Genomic DNA, 23,485 nt, shown 5'->3' with positions numbered 1-23,485 from the left:
AGTCAGGGTTTATGACTGGAAGGCAGGCTGACAAGTTCAAAAGCTTCTGGAAGTGTTTCTCAGTTTGTGCCTGTAAGACTCCGGGCTTCAAGCTACAAGTTCACCAAAGGGGGTTTATTTCAAAAATATACAAGGCTCCAAAAATTTGCCCACCAAATTTGTTAGAAGAGACTTCAGTTCTTTTAAAACCTTAAAAGAGAGTGTAAAGGAGAAATGTTGCACACGTTTTTTCTGGAGGTACTTTTACTGACAAACTTTAGAAAATAAGGGAACTCGGCAAAAGTTTAAAGAGCAATATTCGACCAAAATAAAACATCCCACAAAGCATTGACTTAGCACGTTCTAACCCATTCAACTCAGTGAAATCCAACAAATCAAGCTTTAAGTTACCCAAAATACTAAGAGAGGAGATTAGGAGAAGAACAAGTAAAGAAAGAGAGAGAGAGAGAAAGAGAATTATTACTACCACCCCTAGATCCAACATATCTATCTACCAGGAGTCCAGAAACATAGTGGGGTCCAAACAACATGGAGAGCACATGTTGCTGGTTTTATTTGCTCTGTCCCCCCCTGTGCTCACACCACCCCACCCCCAGGTAGGATTTCCAACCCACTGGCCATTCTGGAGCTCTGGGTCAGGGTGAGGGGCAGTGCTCCTGGTGTGCCTGCCAGTGTGGAGCTGGGTTAGGGGCTCTGGGGTGTGAAGGGCAGTGCTCCCAGGCTGCCCAAAGAGTCTCCAAGGGTCTGGGGCATGGGACAGGGCATCACCTCACTTTCGTGAAATTCGACCTGTCCTTCCCCCTCCATGCACACTGACTTGAGTTGGTCTGAGCCAATAATTAATATAATAATCCAGTGTCTCACAGTATCCCTAAGATGAATTTCTGGTTCCACTAAAATGAGAATTTGATCTCATTTAAACTGAATGGGATTTCTAATTCCCAAAATGGTTACCTTGGTATGATTTTACATGCAGCTATTCTGCCTGTTTTTAGTAGGGCATGGGCTATATTTATTTCTCTATGTAGGGGGTTGTTCACTAACGTTTTGTGTCTTCTGGACAGCCAACCTTTGTTTTACCATGAGACTCAGAGTATCCCTTTAACCTTCTAAAAATCTCTGGAGCTACAGAATAGGTATTTATTGCAACTAAGCGAGCAGTAAGTAGTAGACCTAATTACAGAAGTAGGTGTATGTTTGATTAATGCATGGAATTCCTGTTGCCTGGGAATTTTTGCCAATTCAGTATTTCATGAGGCAAGAACAAAATGCTGGCAAATCTATTATGAAGACAGAGGTCTTAAATATTCTGTGCATTGCAAAAGCAAATTCAGCTAATCCTACCTAGAATTTTCCTCAAAAATATTTATTAATTATTTTGAATCAGCATCAAGACACAAAAGCATTTTGTCCGATCTTTTCCCTATTTACAAGCTTGCAAAGAGGTCCACAGCTGAAACATGATCTGATTGGTAAATAACACACTAATGAAAATAAATCCTTTAACAGAGAAGCCATAAAAGATATTACACAATTTTGATTGTGTCTTATTGTGTCCAGTGAATATATTTTGGTTTTTTAAGCATGAAACTAGAAAAGTTCTGTGTCTAGATTTGAGGCTCTGTGTCATCCGGTCCATAGTATAGGATCACAGGGATACCAATGACTACAACTCGACCCTAGATGGACTGACTAGAACCATGTATACCAGGTGCAAATGAAGACAGTGTAGCTGTTCTCACTGAATTTGAAATCTAATCTGCTGTAATGTCAAAGGAATAGATGAAGGTCTGAGGCACTGTAACTCAATATGCAGGAAAGATATTTTTCTGAATAATGTTAACTGAGATATGTTTCTTAAAACAGGGTTTATATAGGTATTGGCAAATATGTATCAGTAAAAGTACTGTGTTCTTTCTGGAATGCCTTCTTCGAACTATTACTGTCTTGGGTAAAACCATTGTAACTTATACACAGTCTTAGATCTGTATCACCTATATCACTTCTTTGTTGCTTGAAACTTGAGTACAGCTGCTACATTGCAAGTCCTGGCTGCTAAGGAAATGGAGTAATGTTTCTCCGTAGTTTTTTAGGATGTGGATAAAAGGTACTGAAGATAATTGAAGTCACAGGGTGTAAGAGATGAAAGGCACAGATTCCAGGTAGCTCTGGCTTGATATCAGATGGCTCAAAATGGATAACTATCCTGGTGTGAAACAGGCAGAGCTCTGATTTATGACTTATTGCCTGACAGTACTCTCAGGAGCTCTTTCAGGATAAAGCTATTTCATAACAATGTGATTTGTTAGCATCAATTTTAACTTAAAGTTTGTCTCATATGTAATCTGAAGGCCATTTGTAAACTGGGGGTTTCGGCTGAGTGTAGGTAGAGTGGTCATCTCCCCAGTTCCCTCAGATTTAAGTCTTCTTTAAGGCAATTTGGATAGAATTAACACAGAGCTACAACAGGGTTGGCAGCAGCCTCTGAAATAGATGTAATGGCTGCTATGTTTCTCTCAAACTCCAAGAAAATTTCTGACTCAATGTACTATTATTTTGTGTAGGCTTGGGGAAATTCTGTCTCCCCACTTGAGCTGTTATCACTGGCCTCAAAAGAAATATTTAGCATGGTCATATCTGACAGTTTACAAAAAGGAACCTTTATTTTTTGTCTCATATGAGAAATTTGAACACTATGACAGTGTCTGCATGCTTTGCCACTTCTGAATAACTAATGCCAGGTCAACAATACACAGACTGTTACAGCTTTATGAAGCAAATGATGGAGTAACAGTTAAAAACTTAACAATAAACAATTGTTAAGAGTTCCATCCAATTAAATTGCATTTTTTAAGTGTCAGCATTTTACACAATAAGGCACTCTAGCACAGATGGTGACTCAGTCCAGCTCCAGGAAGATGATGAATCAACATCTGCCCGCCCATTAAGAAGGAGGAAAAGCAAATGCAAACAGCTTTTGCAATGAGTTGTAGCACAATGGAAACACAGACCTTAAAGAAAATACAATGAATTAAAAAAGAAACACAACAAACAAGAAACAAAAATCGGGAGATGAAAAATTACTATGAAGAAAATTAGATAATAGTCTAATTATGGAGAAACTATATTAGAAAAAAGAGTCGACATCAAGGAGTGTCTAACTTGTAGCACACTGATTCCCTCCCTTAGATACATTCATTAATAGACAAGGGAAACAGTTCCAGAAAAAGAGTGTAAACAGAGTTTTGGCCAACACTTCACACAAGTGAAATAAGACTGGTAAAATCATTCTGATAGTTGGGAGTGCAGGAGTAATCTGAACATCACACATGATAATTAAATAAACCTAAACACAACCTGACAGCTTGCTCACAATATCACTGTCAGTTGGTAGGCCCCTTCAATTATTCAGTTTATGCAAATATCTGAAATACTTTTGTAAAATAATATATGAAATGTATGGGGAAATGGGAAATAAAGTGCAGGTGGAAATTGATGTCAGAGAGTTGCATGGGCTGGGTGCTCCCTGGGGGCTGGCAGGGGTTCCCATGAGAGTCAGCAAGGCCCCTCCTACCCCAGGACTGGGGTGGTCGGCCACTGTCGCCTTCAGCCCTCCTGGAGGCTCTCCCCTTACCCTGGTTGGAAGGGGACTTCCTTGACTGTGATGATCCTGCGCCAGATTATCCCCAGCACCTGCAACCAAACCCTATGGGCAGTACATGTTAGGGCCCAGCCATTTATACAGAGCTATTTTAAACAGAGGAAGGGTTAAGCTATGCTGGAATGCACATGTAATGTGTTACATTTGAGAAATTTGTGAGGGTCCCCTCTAATAATAAACATCAGTCTGTTCCCCTTCTTCCTTATCTATCTATCTACAGGCAAGGTGCTGTGCTGGACATGTTCTGTAAAACGTCTTTGGCTGGGTTGGTGAGGAAGTGCTTGCAGAAAACCACTTCTAGCAAGCTGGGATACACCCTCAGCTTGTGCAAACCACTCTCACTTTGATCTTCAGAGTCTAATCTGATTGTTTCAACCTCTTTCTAGTTATGCAGGTGCCAGTTATTGCCATTCTATTAAGCCTGCCATTTTCCAGGTGTTTCTTTTCAAGAAAAAAAAAAGGGGGGATTTATATTAAGTATTAGACCTCTTTTATTCCTGGGCCATTTCTGCCATGGGCCCATGTGCAGAAGAAGCAGAGCTAATAGCCACCAGAGCTCAGTGAATTGAGGAAGCTGCATTGACTCCTCACTCTTTTTTATCTAAAAGTTGCAATGAGCAAAGATATATCTTAATATATTCACTTTGTACTGGTATCAGACATGTCATAATGTGAAGGGAGTAACTCAAATTTAGTTTTCTTAACATTTAATCATACAATCCCGAAAGATTTATGGCAATTTATTACAGTGAGGGATGGGACCACGGCAGGGGAGGAGAGCTACCACAGCATGCTTATTTGCTGTCTTTTCCTCTCTGAAATCTGCACATGCTTTCTCCAGCACATAGTTTCACAATGACTTTTTCCGTGTGGTTCTCTGTTTTGGGCAGCACCCAGATAGCTGCTGCAGATGATTTCTGCCGCTGTGGAAACACTCTGGTTGCTGGGTGGAGTCTCCCTCACAGGCTATAAAAGCATTGAGAACACTGCTCCTTTATTCCTGACTGTGCAGCCCTGCAAGGCAGTGTTTGTGAGGAGGAAGGTAGGTTTTTGTAGTCCATTACTGCTCTCTGTAAACCTGACACGCTCTAAGAATCCTATGTTGAATTTGTCAAGTGATCTGGCGCAAATTTTCTGTGGGTTGGAATTGCTGGCAAAGGAAAAGATGGATGTGGGGAGGAGAAGTTCTTTCAGTTTTGAAATATTTTATGGCAGGGTTTGGACAATTATTGCTTTTATTTAATGGAATTAAATAAAGGGAATTAAAAAAAGCTTAAAAGTTTAAAAGGAAATGTATTTGAAGTTGACCATTTCAATACTTTCTCTTTGCCTTTGTAGTAGGTTGCTCTAGAAATCTACAGTAAAACTGGAGGTCCTAGAAAACTACTATTCTTTGTATGGAAACTTAAAATATAGATACAGCTGTTATTACTTCAACAACAGTTTGTTGCTTTGGGACCGTAGAGGAGTCTTTGCTCATTAAAATGATGAAGATGAAATCTTTAGAAATCAAATCAAACCAATCTTTTAGAAGCATAAGAGCAAAATCCTGGTTTTATGACTAAGAACATAGGTAAAGCCACGTAAGTGCTCTGTCATCTGTGGTTTGTTCTGCTAAATCTTTCCACAGAACTTTACAAGGATGAGATTGTTTTTCTCTCTGATGTTTTCATATTCAGCAGAATTTCCAATGCAAAATGAATTATTGCCTGTTTTTCTGATAGGGTGTCATGACTATAATTTAGAGCAAGATCTTGGTCTCTAGCCTTGGACAGTAACTGGAGATGTATCTGACATGGTTCATGATATGGTTAAATAAGCATAGATAAATGCTGCTGTTTGACACAAACCGTAGTGTAAAAGTTTAGTTTGTGTCTTTAAATATTTTCAGTAGAGTACGTTCTCAAAACTTTCAAAAATTCAGATATGTCCAGTTCAAGGGTGCCTCTTTTAGGGACTAAGAGCCAGACAGAAAGCAGCATTGCAATAATTTTTGTGAAACAACAGTTAGAGCTTTCAGTCTGTTTGATTTTTGAAGCCAGTTGCAATGTTGATCATTCCAATTGGGAATGATAAAATGCATAAAAATCACAATATTTTTCAAAATGAGATATTTTAAGTTCGTGATCCTTTTTCCTTTCAAACAGGACGTCTACTGATTCCAGATTGGAAAGTGGGACACCTGGACAGGACAATATTTTGTTAAATAGAATAACTCTCAAATAGTTATCTGGTATGGAGTAACCAGAAAGGAGCATCATGCTTTACCATGTCAACTTCTGTTTGTATCACTCAGTAGGCACATGCTTTTTCTTCTCCCTGTTTATAATCTATGTCCTGAGCGTAAAAGCAGACAAAAAATATGACAGCCATCAGTCCTTTCAGTCTTTTTGATACTAAATTAAAATAATATTTGGGCTGAATGTATCTGTCCTGGATCTAGGTACTGTTTACATGAACTGTTTGCATTTAGAGTGGCGTGAGTCAAAGCATTTGGAAAGACCTCGTCAGGGAGCTGGCTGTCTTCCTAGATTCCAATCTTCTTTTTTCTTATTAGACACACAAAGCAGAAGAGTTTTATATGTAAGTTAGTTTCTTATCTTTCCAAGCCAATTCAGTCTAAGGTTTTTAGCTCCTCTCAAAAGCCATTGCCTACTTTGACTTCTATTAAAATTGTTTACTAGACAGAAATAGATGGATCTGCGGGCTAAAATATCTTTATTTAAAAAGAAAAAAAACCTCAATCTTAGTTCTTAAGGCAGAGATTTTTTTTATGTATAAATTAAATTAGAAAATACATAAAGGTTTAGAAGCTTAATAAACAGTGTAGTATGACAGGCTTCTGCTCTAGCCAACCCCAAGAGCAGCAAAATCCCTAGAGCTGGGTGTGAGGGATGGGTGTGGGGATACGCAGAAAACATGGATACATTCCTGAAACCAGCTCTCTCTGTGAGAGAGATAACTTCTGTGTTATTTTATCAACCAAAACACAGTTTTGTTCCCTCTTCTTCTTAGAGGTGGTGTGAGAATTAATCTTGTTTCTTAGTTTTAAATGGTTGTACGCTCTGTGAATCCACATGTCAACACATGTCGGTATTGATGACTCAGTGCACCCAGTATGGAGATTTGTAAATGTTTTCATCCTGCTGCATATGGTTTTTGTGTGTTCTGTTATAAAATGTAGCAGAACCTCAGGTACGATACCATTTCATCTGCCCTCATTAAGTTCTGTCAATACAAGAAGGGTGTAGGAGTCGCTCTAACAGCTTGATAACAGTGTTCTTGTGATAACAGTGTAAGTGTGCTTTTCTGATCCTGAACAAATGACACATTATAAAAGTTAGTCCTTAAAACTTACACAATATTCTGACCATTGTTTGCCCAGCTAAGACCTACTCTAAATACCATACAAATACAGATTTGGAATCAGTTTCAGGTTTTCTGGCAGCACAGGCAGAGCTGAATTTTGTGCCCTTGGGGCTGAAGGAAGGGCACAAAAGCAAGAGTTTTCTGGGGAAGGCGGAATATAGGTGGTTCCTGCCTCAGAGAGGGGAGGTAAGGAGAGCTTAAGGCAGGCTGTGGGAGGTAGCTGTTCCTTTGCTGTCTGCAGAACATGGAAGTAAGCTGTACAGTTTTGCTATGAGGCAAAAAAACCAGCTGGACTGTAGCTACGTAGCTTGGTCCTAAATGTGTGTTGCTTTAACAGACTGGTCTCTGCCCTTCCTGTAGGACCTACAGCATGTGTTAGCAGTATAATCAACATTATTTTTTATATCTGTATGTATAATCTACATTACATAATCTGTACTACAAGACTGCAAATAGAATTTTGTCTCTTCACATTAGATTCAAAATTAGTCTGGCTTACTCAGCAACATTAGTTTATTGTTTGTATGTATGCTTTAAAACCAAGCCTTCCCTAGACTTTGCTGTGGAAGAGTGTTTTGAAAAAAAAATTCTTTTGAATAACTCTATTTGATAAACTGTTGGTTCCTCCTTTCTGTTCACTCACTATTTCAGTTAACAAACAGAGAATTTCTCACCACCTATTTCACAACCGATAGGTTGCGTGAAGCAACCTGTTAATTATTTTTGAGTGCTCAATGTAACATCACAACTCATATTTTTTTCCCATTCTGCATAGTTACTTATGAAAAAGCTGGATGGATTTTCTTTACAAGTGGTAAAAAGCACAGTTATGCTTTTTTATCTCTTCTTAAATGCATAAAGCTCTATTATTATGTAGAAATTGTAGGAAATATGTAAGAAAAAAGAACAATGTATAGGAAAATATCCACTTTTACACATCTTCCTTAGAAAGGATCTAGTCCAAGAAATCCCATGAGAATATGTTTAACAAGGGAATATCTTTTGTCCTGACGTGATACACAAGAACTCCAGCCTCAGTAAACGATCAGATGAGAATATTTGTCTACCACTGAATTTGAAAATAATTAAATACTCAGCAAGCTAAATGGGTATAGCTGATAGAGAAAGACAGACTAATTGGGTTCTGGTAACTTCCCTTTTTAAGTCAATTCTAATCCTAAGGTACTGTTAATAAGCAATTAGTCCAACTAATTTAAAACTTCTGCAAGTAACTAAGAGTATGGGGGTGAGCAAGCAGCTGTGGAGCATCGCATCCCCTGCCAAACATCAAAGTCCCCTGTTTCCAACAGCACAGGTCAGTTACGACTTGGGAAACTAACCGCTGCATGTCATAGTTCTAGAGAAAGGACTTTGAGAGTGGGAAACCTTGAGTTTCACTGGTGCTGAAAATGATGAAAAATTAAAATTTGATGCGTCTCTTTCCAGAAACTCAGTCAACATGGCTATGGTATCAGAATTTCTCAAGCAGGCATGGTTCATAGAAAATCAGGAGCAGGAATGTATTGTAAGTATTATCAGCTTTCGAGAGTATAATGCTTGTTTTTCTGTAGTCTTACAAGTGATTTAAAGGCACAGACCACCAAAAGCTTTGCATACATGCAAAGGGAGGAAAAACAATGGCAAAACTTCAATGGATTAGAACTGGAACTCAGTTTTATTGCAATGTATAATGCAATAACTGAGGAAGTCTGCTATCAGATAATCAGAAAAAATTACTCTTATTTGTACATATTATCTAGTTATCGATTCCTAAGCAAAACTAGTTACTGTAATGAAACTGTAATTCCCAGTGGCCAGTCACTGATTCACTCAAATTGGCCTCTTTGAAGTAGTAATCTGTTGCTGGCATGTGTGAATGTGTAAGAACATGTTCAGATGATGTACATGAAAATCAGGGACCCTTACGCTGAGGTACAGGAAGCCGGGAGCTGGAACCCAGGAATGTAGAGGAGGAAGTAAAGTCATTAATACATGTCCTAGTTATCATATCATCTCATGCTTATGCTTGAAAGAGCCACATTATGTAATAAAACATCTCAGACAATAACTACTGATACAGATTAGAAGGGAGGAATATGGTGGTGAGAAGTTTAGAGTTACTTCACTAGGATGATACGGAGAAGCTTTCTGATAATGAGGTTAAGATACTGAAATGACTCAGCAAGGGCAAAGCAGTACACTGCGAAGTCACAAGAGTTCCCTAAAGAACTGAAAAGAAATATAGGAGAAATATAGAAGAAATTTCTGTAAATAAATTTTCTGCTCTAGGCCTTTGTGGATTTTGTAATATTGCCTCCACAACATTTTGTGTGTAAAATTTTGACTTCACCATCCTATCCCCATTTCACTCCCAGGGTCCTGAGACATTCTTGGTTGTGGTGATTACAGGCAGTTTTTTATTGCTGGTAGATAAGTTTGTCATGGAAACCACTATACAAACTTGTTGAGGATGAGAAACAGGTAGCAAAACAGTTCCATTCCTTTGTTGACTTATCATGCAAGTCTCAACGCTGTTTTGAAATGTATGCAAGAGACTTTTAAATATGCAATCTGACTGCTCTCTTATGACTCCTAGTGATAAAATTGTGTAGGGAGATGAACATCTAACAGATGTTAGAAGTGTACAAAATTCAATACAGAGTGTTGTGTGTAAAACATGTATCCATAAGACCTTGCCATTTCTCTTGTGGTGTTTAATTTTAATGGCAAAGGATTAAAAAAAATTAAAATAACAGTTTTTGAAACAAGAGAAAGAGTACAGGTGACTCTGAAAAGTCTAGCTAAACTGATTTTGTTTTCTAATGAAAAAATCTCGCTATACATCAGAACAATGGGAATTTTACGTAAATTTTTCATCCAAGAATCTTGGGGCATCTTGTAACTTCTGAAAAAGAAGAGACATCAGTTAGGTAGCACTATTGAGTTATAGGTCCTACCACTAACATGATTTGTCATGTTGCTGACTTCAGACAAGCCATGTAATCTGTTGTATAATTCCCACAGGCCTTTAGAGGCTGATTAGAGAGTGGCCACCTGGGAGTAGATTCACCAAAGGGGATAAGTAGATAACGCTTTGTACAGAGTGTGGCTTACGTCTTAAGTTTCAAAGTTAGGCAACAGGTCTCCACTTCCTTATAGGATTAGATTTGAATTCTTCTCCCAGATCTTGAATGCAAGAAGTGTTTATAGCCTTAGATATGAGTCATCTGAGAAGACCCTTAATGTGATGCACAGTTTGCATAAGGTGAGCAGATAAATTAGTAACGCTTTAATGGCAGTGCCTGTAGGACTTAACTGTAGTTTTAGAACCTTTAAAATTTGGACATAATTTGCTAATACGACAGTTAAGTGTTTTCCTACACAATCCAACTTAGTCTGAGAAACAGGTCTTCAGGTACCTAACACAATATATGAAGTACTTTCTGTTTAATATATGAGCTGTGAAAGGAATAAATCTGATGCATAGCCATTACTGAATCTGTTTAATTGTCTGGAGTTACAAAATTGTGTGTCCTTCATACTTCTATAATAGACAACCCAAAATGCATACTTTATTTAGGCATCCAAAATTGCTTCTTTGCAAAAATATTCTTTGGAAAGAGCAATTTTTATTTTATTTTTAATTTTATTTTTTATTTCCCCTCTGCAGAAAAGTTCAAAAGGTATCCACGGAGTACAAACATACCCTAATTTTGATCCATCAGCTGATGTTGTTGCTCTGGACAGGGCTATTACTGTAAAAGGTAAGAGGAGTATATATCTTGCTACGCTAAGACTCTTCCTGAGGAAATTTTCAGAATAGCACTGTATAAAATAGCAGAGTAAGAGGCAATGGCAAGCGGGAAGGTGCCTCTGCTTTTCAAGGCTTGACAATACATAAAATTATGCCACTTTCTAAAGTGGCAACTCTTTGATAACCTGATGTTGTATTACAGTTTCAGACCTTAATGCTGCATTAAAGTTCTTGAATATGTTGAAGGAAGGGTTGTAAAAATTTAATTTCTAGAGAAGGAAAAAGTATTATAGCATACCATACTGTTACTTTTTGACTTCATTTCTCTAACATTCCTGCATGAGGCAGTGAATGTGCTGATAATGTAGTGCATTCTTCTGTTGTGCTTCTCTTTTTTAATGAAATTCACATTTGGCACTTCATCTGTACTTTGAAACCTTTTTCAGTTTGACTAAATGAGATTAAATGAATATACCATCTTTTTTTTTAGTTTTTTTGTTATTGTTTTCAGTTTAGTGGAAGTTCTGCACTCAGGACACTTTAAGAATTTCTGTATGAAATTGCAGAAACGTACGTTTTTGATTTCTATAGGAATCTATTTAATTGGTTTCTTTACTACAGCACTAATTATGAGTCCATAATGATTACACTTTCAGTTAAACTTCAGTGACACTTCAGTGTGTCAAGAAATCAAAATATGACAGGAAGCAAATAATAATAAAAATACAATTGGCTAAATGATACATATATTTTGAATAAATTGGGATTTTTGTTGTTTGGTGATTCATAGGTGTGGATGAAGCTACCATCATTGACATCTTGACTAAAAGAACAAATGCTCAGCGTCAGCAGATCAAAGCTGCCTATCAGCAGACTAAAGGAAAGGTAAAGCATTCTAGCCAAGATTATATTTACACTCAGAATATCAATGTTTCTCCTGGGTTAGATGGCATGTATGAATCTAGATAGAATACTGAATTGGATAGGAGAGTTACAGGACCATAATACTGTTCCATAAATATACCACCACTGGTATAGGGCTGGGCCTACAGCTGTCAGTCTTTTCTTACCTCTGAGTGATAAAACTGCTAGTCCCTGGAACCGAGAAGCTTGGAAGTTACTACATGTTTCTATGTGTTTAGATTGCTCTTACTCTTCTCTATTACAGATTTTCTTCAGTTAAACTTGTAACTCTAAATTGAAATTGCAATTTCACAGTTGGCAATACTGAAGTTGCTTAGCATTTTCTTCTTGGAACAGGGATTCCTTCGTGTAATTTTAAAGGCCAAGTCAGAAAATAAGTCTAATATCTTGTTTTAGCCTAGACTTCCTGTTTATGTTCAGGAAAACCTCATTTGTGGTTTTCACAGCTCTCTCCTCCCTTAAAGGAAGCTCCAGCTTTGCAATTATATTTTTAAATTATTATATCAAAATATAACTTTAAAGACATAGGGAGACTAATGATGTTAAACTATCAGATACCCTAGTTCCTGGTACACCATCTAAAGCAGAACAATACTAATTACGGACATAGGGCTTGTTTCTGAAATAATCTCGTTGGTTTAGCTATCTTGACAAAGCAGGTTGATCTTCTCACTCTCACAGCTACAGCTTGGACTCATACATAGTGAACAATAGGGCTGAAATGTTTAATGTAACAAAATAAGAGTACTGGGGATTTTCAGATAGGAGGCAGAATAAATATGATTTTTTTTTTTTTCACTTAAATTTAGGTCAAATTAGAATAACCCATATTTTAATTTCAGGACTTGTGATTTTGTTTATATATGTTCAGAGTTTCCCCTGCAAATTCTGTATCCTTCATGCAATAAGTGGATAAATTTAAATGTTATCCACATAAGCAACTTAGTCATAATTTTAAGAACAATATAGCATTACCTTCTCTTGAAAAACAAGCAGCCTATTTTGAGTCATCTTCTGATGCAGTACATGGGTGAATACAGTTGAACTGCAATGTGTGAAAACACTTCTGAATATTTACTGAAAAACCCTGATGATTTGATTAACATAAAAGTGACAAAAAATTAATGTAGGTCTTCATAATCTTTTTTAGTAGCCAACGGGATGATGTAGACTGAGATTCACTGGAGGTCAGATTAATTTTTGGACTGTAGCTGAACAACAGCTACATCTTTACCATTCATTGGCTTAGTGTGCTTCTTATTCTTCTTGACACAGAGTCTGGAAGAAGCTTTGAAAAAAGTCCTGAAAAGCCACTTAGAAGATGTTGTTGTGGCATTGCTCAAAACTCCAGCTCAGTTTGATGCTGAAGAATTAAGAGCCTCTATGAAGGTAAGACAAAATCTTCAGAGATAAACTTTGTTAAAGAACATAAGTAATTATCAGGGCCTGTAAGTTACACTGGACTTTGATTGCAAAGCTTGTGTATTGGGTTTTTTTAACCTCATTTTGCAAAACAAATCTATACTGGTAATTCAGATTATGGAGCAAGACCCAGTAATCTGTACTGAATTTCAGGTCGGAGGAGACTCTTTTGTGAGAATGAACTCTGCCTTCTAAAAATGGGTTGGTAATATAGTGATAGAGAGCCATAGTGTTTACATACATGTTCACATAAGGGAAAACAAAAAGAGAAGAAGGTATTTTTCTTCATAGATTTTACATTCCTATTTTTATGTGCACTGTTTGGTCCCTTTAGCATTCTTTTGGGTACTAGGATATTAAATGTGATAAAATTTTAATTTCAAAACAGCTGAAATAATGTTTTGTGGAAGCTCAATGTTTTTAATTTTTATTTCTTGTTCCACGTGACGCCTTCAAAGCCAAGTCAGTGATTTGCATTGAATTTCTGTTACAAATTTTAAGTTTGTTCTATTGAATGACATTTCTGAAGATTCAATCACTTTTATTAGGGGCTTGGAACTGATGAAGATACCTTAATTGAGATTCTGGCCTCAAGAAACAACAAAGAGATCAAAGAAGCCAACAGATACTACAAAGAAGGTAATTCAGAGCAAGAAAGAAGTATTAATGGTACAACTCTGCAATAGGCACATTAGAATCACAGCCTCACTTCTTAGTATGAGAGGCAGAGAACATTACAGGAGGCAAATGAAGCTTCACAAAAAATTTGAAGGAGTTGTGGGGGAGGGACGTCATACTGACTTTTTCTGACCTAAGTAGATCCCAGTAGAGAAGGAAAAGGTACATCATCACTGCCAGAACTGTGGGTGTCTCATGGAATGAGTCACACATTTAGATGTTTTTTAGAATGCATGTTAAACTGAGCTGCTTTTCTTCCCTTGTAACTAAACAAGGCTGACTTTTGGAGATATCACTAGACTTGAAAAAAAAAGCTTATTGAGTTAGAAACACAGACAATGTTAGCAGTAGGAGCAACCACTGAACTACAGGAGGAAAATATTTAAAGAAATAAAATGTAGTGTGGTGTCTGTCATATATGTCAAGTTTACTGTGTTGTCTAATTAAATCATGTTTTCAGAGATTATGAGCCAAGTTTTCTGAGACATTTCCACTCAAATAATCTTAGAAGCCCAAATTAATAGCTTGATTTTTCTGGAAAGCGTTTTGGTTTAGTTCAGTACTGGTAAAAACAGACAGAAATAAGAATGAAAAAAAAAAAAGCAGCTCAGAAAAAATCTTGTGTATTTCACAAGCAGAGCCCAAGACAATACTACCCACGAGACCTTAGAGAAGGACATTTTTCATCAGATTTTGGGTTTAACCTCCAATTTCACTGCATATCTTAGAATTTTACAGGATACATTACAAATACACTTCTTCAGTAGGAGCTAAATGAGAGAAAGTATGACAACTGCATTTCTAGTGGGCATATTTAAGTGGGGAATTAAGAAAAGACTGAAAAAGATCCTAGGATGGTTTGGAAAGGACATTTAGAGATTATCTGGCCAACCTAGATGATAACTTCCAAACAAACTACAATTTGATTTCAGTGCTGAAGAGAGATCTGACACAAGACATTATCTCTGACACATCTGGTGACTTTCAGAAGGCTTTGGTTGCTCTAGCCAAGGTATGCTGTGCTTAGGCATTTTGAGTGACATTATCTGTAATAAAAAATAAATATTATCAAGACTATTTTAGAGAGTCATACGATAAATAAAGATTTGGGTAATGTTTATTTCCTTACATTGCTTTTTACTTTCATATCCTAGATCAGTTGTAATTTTTCTTAAACAAAATACAATGAGATTTTATCCTGAATGCATTTTAAAAAACATTATTTTTATTGTAAAACATATTTGTTGTTTATCAGTCATGCTTTTAAGACTTTTTTGGTGCTGTCTTTAAGCACTTGAAAAAACAACAGGCATAATGTCATGCCAATTGACTAGAAATAGAAAAAGCAGAAATACTTACAATTAGAGAAATAAACCTTTTGTCCTGCTGTTAAGGTATGTTTCCAGTACTTAGATAATGGGACAAGGGCAAGGAGTTAACAAGTGGACAAAGCATTTTTTAAATTTATGTTCAAAAGCTGAGTTTAAACACTGGAGCTTCCTGATAAAAATGCATAGATTTTCGAGTACATATATGAAGCCTGTACAAACACAAAAGATTATTTTTTGATATGTCCATGGTTTGGTTTTTCAGTTTTTGCTTCCAAATCAACTTGAAAGAAATCTATTGAATGATCACCAGGGAGCAGATCACAGGTTCTAAGCCTGCAATTTCACATCAAGAAAGAATACTTCCTGTGGATTTTCATGTAGGACTTAAGAAATAAGTTGCTGGTGGCCTTAGAAGTCTGAAATTTGATTGATTACAAATACAACAGCTTTATTCATAGAACGATTGTCATAACTGTAACTATTTCCAGTTATCCATTGATATGACAGTGGTTCTGCAGAACTCTAAAGTGTTGAGCTTTAGTGAACTGAATGATTGTGAGAACCAGTGAAATTTTGTTTATTTCCTTATGTAGGCTGACCGATGTGAAGATTCTCATGTGAATCATGAGCTTGCTGACAATGATGCCAGGGTAAGATCACACTTGATTCTCCACAGAACTTCTGACTTACTTGAGATTACACTGGCTGCACATGTTCTACCTGAATCCTGTACATTGCAGACCAAATAGAGAATGTCATGCAGCAATCTTTTCTGAGGGTATAGTGTTTACATGAAGTAATACTTCACTTACATGAAGTTCATGTAAGCTTCATTATCGGAAGGAAATTAGATCTTCACCCTAATATCTAGCTTCAGAAATGTTTCTGCAAGGCTTCTTCTAGTTCATATAAAGTGTGCAGACCATTTGAAGTACAGGTCAACAAGTGAAGGAATTAGGTCTAATCTTCCTTCCATTTTTAACACAGTTCTTGAATTGAGGGACAAAGGTGTACTTATCTATGTGCATAACTAGCTAGCATACCTTGACCAGTGTGTTAGCCAAAGCTATTGCTTCGGAGTGATAACCTTTCAAAATTATTGGGTAAACTTCACAGTCATTTTCTCATTAATTCTAAAATAAACATCTATTCTTTTCCTTCTTTCTTCCACCATTAGTGGGACTATTATTGTTAAACTCTTGGTAAAACTTAGTAGTCTTTCCTGAGAAATCTGACATCATGGTTACAATTTAAATGTAGATAGACTTTAAACTGATTTTTAAAAATTCCAGAAAAAAAAAAGACCGTGGAGAAATACTGCTTTTATTCCTGGTACATAAAGAGTTTAGTTCTGTCATCAGCCCTAGATATGAAAGTAAATTAATACTCTATCTAAGCTCAAGTTCAGTACTGTTTATCTTTATGTAGAGTGTTGTTGAGTCTTTTTGTGCTGTGTCGCAGTCTTTAATGATTACTTTTAAACGGGGTTGAGGAGGTAAGGAAAGTGAAGGAGACTGGTTTGTTTCTTACTTTCTTGGAAGTAAAAGTCACTCCTGGAAAGACAAGGAGTACTTGGTGCATAACCTTCTCTTGCACATTGGGCCAATTAATAGCAGAGATAATTTGTTAGTATTAAGAATGCCTACCAGTCCTAAACTCCCATGCAGACTGCTGTCATATCATGATAAATGAAAAATAACAATTCAAGAATGAAGTATATCTGTGTGAGCTAGATGATGATCGTAAATTGTCTGAAAGTATGTTTTCTAGCTGCACTGTTTTCTAAGTACTATTATAAGTGAAATACAAAGTATAACTTGACAGAGCTAGAGTGGTCTGAGGTAGGGTAGAGTTTTGTTATGGATTGTGTCAAGGGCTAGGGTTCATTGCTGACAAGCAATGACTCTCAGAAGTACAGTATTCCTGTTTGAGTTTTACTATTCCAATATTGACTTTACTACTTTCTTTTCTTTATGACAGGCCTTGTACGAAGCAGGAGAGAAAAGAAAAGGAACAGATATTAATGTGTTTATTACTATTCTTACTACGAGAAGCTACCCGCATCTTCGAAGTGGTATGTTGAATGAAACTTTGTGCTTTGCTGGCATGGATTTTGCACATGGCCTGCTCATGAATTCGGAGAGGATATAGATTATCAAGATGTGACTCCGGCTGCTACAAAGGTCTTTGTAATTGGAAGAATGCTTGTTGACTAAGGGTGCAGTTGGCAGCTTGGCTGTTCTTTCCGTGGTAGAGATGAACAATATCATTTAGGCTGTTAACAAAACTGTTACCATGAAGTCTCAAATGGCTAGTGATCACAATGCCAAGCAATCAGTGTGACAGAGGTTCTGAATACTCCTCAACATAGTCTTGCTCCTAAGCCACTTTGCCCTAGATAGAGGGTTATCACACAATGTCACAGGCTCTGATAGTCAGTGGACCACTTCTATCTCTACCAATGGGAACATGAACACTTCCATCCTAACAAAATCCCATTCCATATGCAGACTTCAACAGCCCATGAAGTAATACTGCTCTTTACACTGTGCTGTCTGAAGAAAATGAGAAAGATGACTTACAAACAGTCCTCTCCTGCAGCAGAAGAGGCAGAATGAGGCAGAGGCAGTACTGTATTTGCATCTCTATTCACTCAGTTTTCTTCCCTTATTTAGTCTTTCAGAAGTACAGCAAATACAGCAAGCATGACATGAACAAAGTACTGGATTTGGAGCTCAAAGGTGACATTGAGAATTGCCTCACTGCCCTTGGTAAGTGGTTTTGTACATTGCAACCTACTGTATGTACTGACTGAAAACTTAAGTTTTACTTTTGCTATACTTTCTCTGATCAGAAACTCTTCTGGACTTGCCCTGCTTCACTGAGAAACTTCCTAAGTAAAAAAAAAATAAAAATCTAATCCAATCATAGTGATTTAAATAACTTATCTAAAATTAATTAACCTGTCTGCTGATGAATTACTAGAAATACCTCTCCTGATATATGAGATGATCTTTTAAAGATAACAGATGAATTGTCAACATAAAAAAACCTTTATAAGAAGTCACTATGCCAAAAACAACAAGAACAACTTGTGTAGAAAACCCAATAGTTTTAAACTTGTCTTCAACCAAACCCACTCTTCTCCAAGTTTTGTGAAAACACTTTTAATGTATGACTATTAAAAATATAACAAATTTCCTTCTGTGGTTGTGTTCAAGAAAATATTCATATAAAGCTAGTGACGGTTCTTCATGACCAATAAGGTGAGGCAGGGACTGATTCTAACAAGTGGACCAGACATGGAATCAGGAGCCAGGCACCTGTTTTGTTCTCAGCTTTTATATCACATAATATTTTTTATCAAGAATATTTTGAATAAAAGAATTATTTCCATCAGATACTTCTTAATATCAAAAGTGTAAGGCAAGTACTTACCATAACTTGGTTTGCAAAACATCAGATCATAACCTTCAGCTCTTCTGTAGAAGACATAAATGTTTTCACCTTTTTCTTCTCTTCTTCCTTAATTTTGTGGCAGTAAACTCGGGAGAACACTCTTGTCTTTATAGTAACTGAATTCCCTGACTGACTTGTTTTCTGAATAGACAGAGGAAAGGAACTGCTCCTTCTCCTATATTTTTGAGACAGGTAACAAAGAAGTACATAAATAGGATGTGCTGGTAGGAACAATGAGACTGTTTTTAAAGTGTTCTTTTGCCAGACTTTTGTCTTCTGTTACTTCTTACATGTAGAACAGAAGTGACATTATCTCACTGCTTCATTACAGTGAAGTGTGCCACAAGCAAGCCGGCTTTCTTTGCTGAAAAACTCCATTTGGCGATGAAGGTAACCTAAAGAACGAACTTCTCTTTGTAAACATGAGGTGCTTTATAAGCTGAAAAATAACAAGCTGGCTAGAGCTCTCTAAGCTCTTCGTGTGATAGAAAAAGACTGTGGAAGGAAATTCAGTGTATTTTGTTCATTCCTCTTCCTGCCTTTGAAACCTGAGAGTCTTTCCATAGGAGGAGCTGTCTGTGTGCTGCAGTGTGTTCAGGAGTGCGTCTATCCATCCACACATATCTTTCACAGTCAACAGTAACAGAAAGCTGACTGGAAATTTTCTTACTTGTGAAACCACAAAAATATTAGTGAGAAGGAAATAGGAGAGCAATTACAGAGCACGAACCTTGTGAAAGTCTAATATTTGATGAGACATCCATGATCCTTCTGGCAAATCTGGAACCCAAGTTGAGTGAGGCAGCTGGAGACTGTGAAACAGTCTAGTATGCAGGTATTGTCACAAATCTTGTGACTTGTTTAGGAACAGTATGTGAAAAATTGAGTGAAACATTATGAAGATACGGATCATTGCACTGTTAAAAAAATAATGAAAAGAGACAGTGAACTCTGTTGTCTCTGATGTCTAGCAAGCACTGTGAAGGAGATGACTCTTTTCAAGAAATAGATAAAAGAAATATGTAAAAAAAATTCAGGGTGGAGGTAGACTGTTAGAAGTGAATTGTGCTCATAGGGAACAGAAGGCAGATATGAGAGGTCTCCATTATGCTTTAAGGAAAAGGATGTGGGATTTGTTCACCTGCAAAGAAGTCTAATGGATTAACACACAAAACTTGATTAAAGATGTTTCAATGACATAAGTAGTATCATTCTTTTCCATTTTTTTTTCTTTTTTCCTCCTTTCTTTTTTTCTTTTAACAGGGTGCTGGGACACGCCACAAAGACCTCATCAGAATCATGGTTTCACGCCATGAAGTGGATATGAATGAGATCAAAGGCTATTACAAGAGGCTGTATGGCATCTCTCTCCGCCAAGCCATTATGGTAGGTTTTCTCTCAAGTGACATACAAAATGCAAAACAACCAGAGGATTTTTGAAGTCCAGTGAAGGTTTGTTAACTCTTCTGCTCCTCAGTCACCAATTCATCCTGAGTATCTCATTGTAACTGAGTAACTCATGTTTCCAATGGTCCACATGGTGGTAGAACTAATTCCTTTTCTGAGTCCATTTTTTTGTCAGAAAAGGGATAGTACTTTGTTAGTAACGATACATATCTCAGGATATCATCTTTCAATAGAAGCCAAGAGCTGAATGGAGATTACAATATCCCCAAGTTCCTGTATTTAGGCAGACATAAAGTACCTTGGCAGGAGAGTGGAGATGATTGCCCTGACAGCTCTATGGGAGACATTTGACGAAACTGGCTACTGAGTTTTAGCATTTGAGGTACTCCTCCAAATGCATGTTAACTTTTATTAATATTTATTTGGCCTGCTTTCCAGATGACCTAAGTAAATGAGTTAAACTAACAAAAATATTTTCTCAAAAGAGACTGACTACCCAATGTATTTTCTGGAAAATTTAACCAGTGAGGGACTTGATGAAAGCTAAACTTGGAAAAGGGTAGAGCATCTTTTTGGAAGCTAGTAGTGCAGACAAAAAAAAAAAAAATCTTGATTGGAGTAGAAACCTACTCTCTACACGTATCAAAATACCTTGTGGATTTTTATTGGTGTCTGCTACTTTTTCAGTTAGGTACCAAAGGTTACTTTTATTCTTCCCTCGTGAATGTGGGTGAACTGTAATTTGCTATGTAAGTACATCACCTCGTCATGTCCTAGAGTGATAATTGCATCCAAATGTCTTGAAGCATAGCAAGGCTACACTAAACAGTTCATATGTCTCTGAAAAGTAGATTCAATTTAGAGAAAACAAAGCACGTGATAATTACACTGCATACTTAATGCATAATATCCATTTTTACCAAGCTGAATATCCCATGGTGGATAGAGTATTTCTGCACTATTAACCTTTGTTTGAGATACTCCTAGACACAATGCGTATAGTGTTTTAATATTAATGAACATTGGACGTCACTGGTCAAGGAAGAACTTTCACTATATTTAGAGAAGAAAAGCTTATGCTCCTGGGTGTCTAGAACTCTCCTGTGCTTCTCTTCTTTATTTTTGCCATTAAATCTCCTGGCCTTTTGTACTGAATCTGGCTGAGTTCATTTCCCCATAGTAGCCCTCACAGTGCTGTGCTTTGCATTGGTAGCTAGAAGGGTGTTGATCACACCAGTGTTTTGTCTGCTGCTGAGCACAGCATTAGCACTGTAACATTCCTTCCTCAGCGGAGGGCAAGATCCTGGGAGGGGACCCAAGTAGGCCAGCTGACCCAAAGTGACCAAAGGGATATTCCAGACCATATGCCATCAGCTCAGTTATAAAAGCTGGGGCAAGGAGCAGGAAGGCAGGCACTCATTGTCTTCAATGGCTGCCTGCTAAGGAACCATTACATGTTGCTGAAGCCCTGCTTCTATATGGCTGGACATTGCTGCTCATGGGAAGTAGAGAACAAACCTTGTTATGTTTTGTGTCACTTTTGCACGCATAAGCTTTTGCTTTAAGAAACTTCCTTTTCCTAAACCACTAGTTGTTTCACATCTTACTCCCTCCCCTGTCTGTCTGGGAAGGGGAGTGATAGAGGGGCTGGATAGGCACCTGGCGTCCGGTCCAGGTCAACCCCTTGTCTACAACTGCACAACTCTGGAAATGCATGTGTTTATTTCTAGGTTGTACAGATAATTTCACTGAGGGTATTCAGTTGCAGCACAGTCTATGGTGAACATGTGTATTATCAAGTGGTTAATTTATTTAGGTGAAGCACTGATGCTTGGTACGTGTATATTGAATGCTTATTGAAATTTATTTCACTTAAGACCATTATTCTAACAATTGTGGGGGTTTTGTGCTTAAATTGACAGGATGAACTCAAAGGGGATTATGAAAGCATCCTGGTGGCTTTATGTGGAAGTGATAACTAAGTTTTATATTCCTGAAACACACTCAAGCCCAGTTGATGAAGGTCTATATATTTACCTGTCTATATAAAAGACAGGCTTTACATCGTGAGGTTTCTGTGGAATGGTACTTGGTCCATATGTATTTTGTTGCAAACCTGTAACCCAGAATGTATTTCTTCCAGTATCTTTATTCTGAATGGCATTAATATCTCTTGTTATCATTTATCCAAAGTCAAAGAATGCCCACAAGTTTCTATTTGCTTGATTATTCAAGAAAATTGTAAAGTTTTCATTTATTCTAAGCAAATAAACTTTAAAAAATAAAATTAAGCCATGTGGAACTTTGTATGTCCTTTGTTGCTATTCTGCATTTAATTTCAAGTTGTCTGAGTTCAGTATGTGAAAATCAGTAAATAACTTAATCAAAAAATAATGTAGAAATATCAGACTGTATAGCTGAGTTTGCACCTTTCATTTCACTTCAGCTAGGGTTTATGTAAGCCAGATACATGAAAAACACCTAAAGATAACCTGTTAAAAAAATTAACTTGTTAAAAATATAAAAAAGCTAACAATATCTCTGTCTTGTTCTTTCTCATTTATATTGCAGAGTAAATAAATCTGTTGTATTTAGTGGGAAAAAAAAGAAAAAAATTGAAAAATTCTTCATAGCTCATTGTGATAGACTGAAATGTTCAAGGTTAATGACTCAAACAATTGACCATTTGCAAAAGTATTGGGTGCTTTACCAAGGCCAGGTTTGCACCCCCAAACAAAAGAGAGAAGAAGTTTTGAGTATAGCAGGTTTTAAAAATTACTTCCCATTAAAGATGAAGTAGTTATTAAAATTTTTTTGAAGGAGTCATTTTTGGCTGAGTTCAAGAGGGTGTAAGCAGCAACACGTTCTTTGTGAGAGTCCAGCCTAACGATTCAACTTCAAAACACAAACAAATGAGCACCTAGCATTTTCATTTTGAGTACAGGAGGAGATGGTATAAAGTTAAATGTGCTATTAATAGAAAAACAGTTGTTATCTGATTGTGAGTTTTGCAGGACCATACACAGTTTTACTACTCCAACAAGCAAGTTAAATCCCCCTAGGCATGCATTCCTGTCTAAGAGGCACACATTTCTGTATGGAACTACTTCCATACACATTTTAAAAAAACAGAAGCTTTTGATAAAAATTCTACTCATATGACTATTTCACAAGTGTTTTCAAGGTTATGATGTATTTATTATAACTTGTTATTTCCATGGGAAATATGCAACAAACTACTATAGTCCAGAAACTTTTGTACTGCAAAAAACTAGGGCTGAGGTTAATACTTGTGAAACAGAGTGATTGCACCGTCTATTTCACTGGCAGAAGGTCTCAAGATGGTTTGAGTAGACATGAAGGATGTTTCTAAAGTAAAAAAAAAGAATGGTTTTCAGTTATGCTAATACCTAAGTAGAAAGGTGATTTCCTGGCATTAAGAAAGGGCAACCCTTGTCCTAAAAAGCAATGTACACAGTA

The 23,485-nt window shown here is 37.0% G+C and overlaps 1 protein-coding gene across 1 annotated transcript; it reads left to right on the top strand.

Moving 5' to 3' along the window:
- Positions 1 to 4,608: 4,608 nt before the first annotated feature.
- On the top strand, positions 4,609 to 22,314 carry ANXA1 (annexin A1). The gene is made up of 13 exons (XM_027729023.2): positions 4,609 to 4,703; positions 8,477 to 8,555; positions 10,701 to 10,794; positions 11,575 to 11,669; positions 12,984 to 13,097; positions 13,679 to 13,769; positions 14,741 to 14,820; positions 15,733 to 15,789; positions 17,120 to 17,213; positions 17,815 to 17,910; positions 18,930 to 18,988; positions 19,862 to 19,984; positions 21,928 to 22,314. Exons 2-13 carry the CDS (start codon positions 8,490 to 8,492, stop codon positions 21,985 to 21,987), a joined length of 1,029 nt encoding a protein of 342 aa, XP_027584824.1. The 5' UTR covers positions 4,609 to 4,703; positions 8,477 to 8,489; the 3' UTR covers positions 21,988 to 22,314.
- Positions 22,315 to 23,485: the final 1,171 nt, after the last annotated feature.

Source organism: Pipra filicauda, unplaced genomic scaffold (genome assembly GCF_003945595.2).
Source record: "Pipra filicauda isolate LSUMZ 115617 unplaced genomic scaffold, ASM394559v2 scaffold37_size4185640_pilon, whole genome shotgun sequence".
Classification (NCBI taxonomy): domain Eukaryota; kingdom Metazoa; phylum Chordata; class Aves; order Passeriformes; family Pipridae; genus Pipra; species Pipra filicauda.
This window is presented reverse-complemented; position numbering and strand designations above follow the sequence as displayed.

Excerpts from the sequence above, each read along its gene's own strand:
- ANXA1 (XM_027729023.2), top strand. The coding sequence starts at position 8,490 with ATGGCTATGGTATCAGAATTTCTCAAGCAGGCATGGTTCATAGAAAAT. Across the intron at positions 8,556-10,700 it reads ATCAGGAGCAGGAATGTATT|AAAAGTTCAAAAGGTATCCA; the intron begins GTAAGTATTATC and ends TCCCCTCTGCAG. Across the intron at positions 19,985-21,927 it reads CTCTCCGCCAAGCCATTATG|GATGAACTCAAAGGGGATTA; the intron begins GTAGGTTTTCTC and ends TTAAATTGACAG.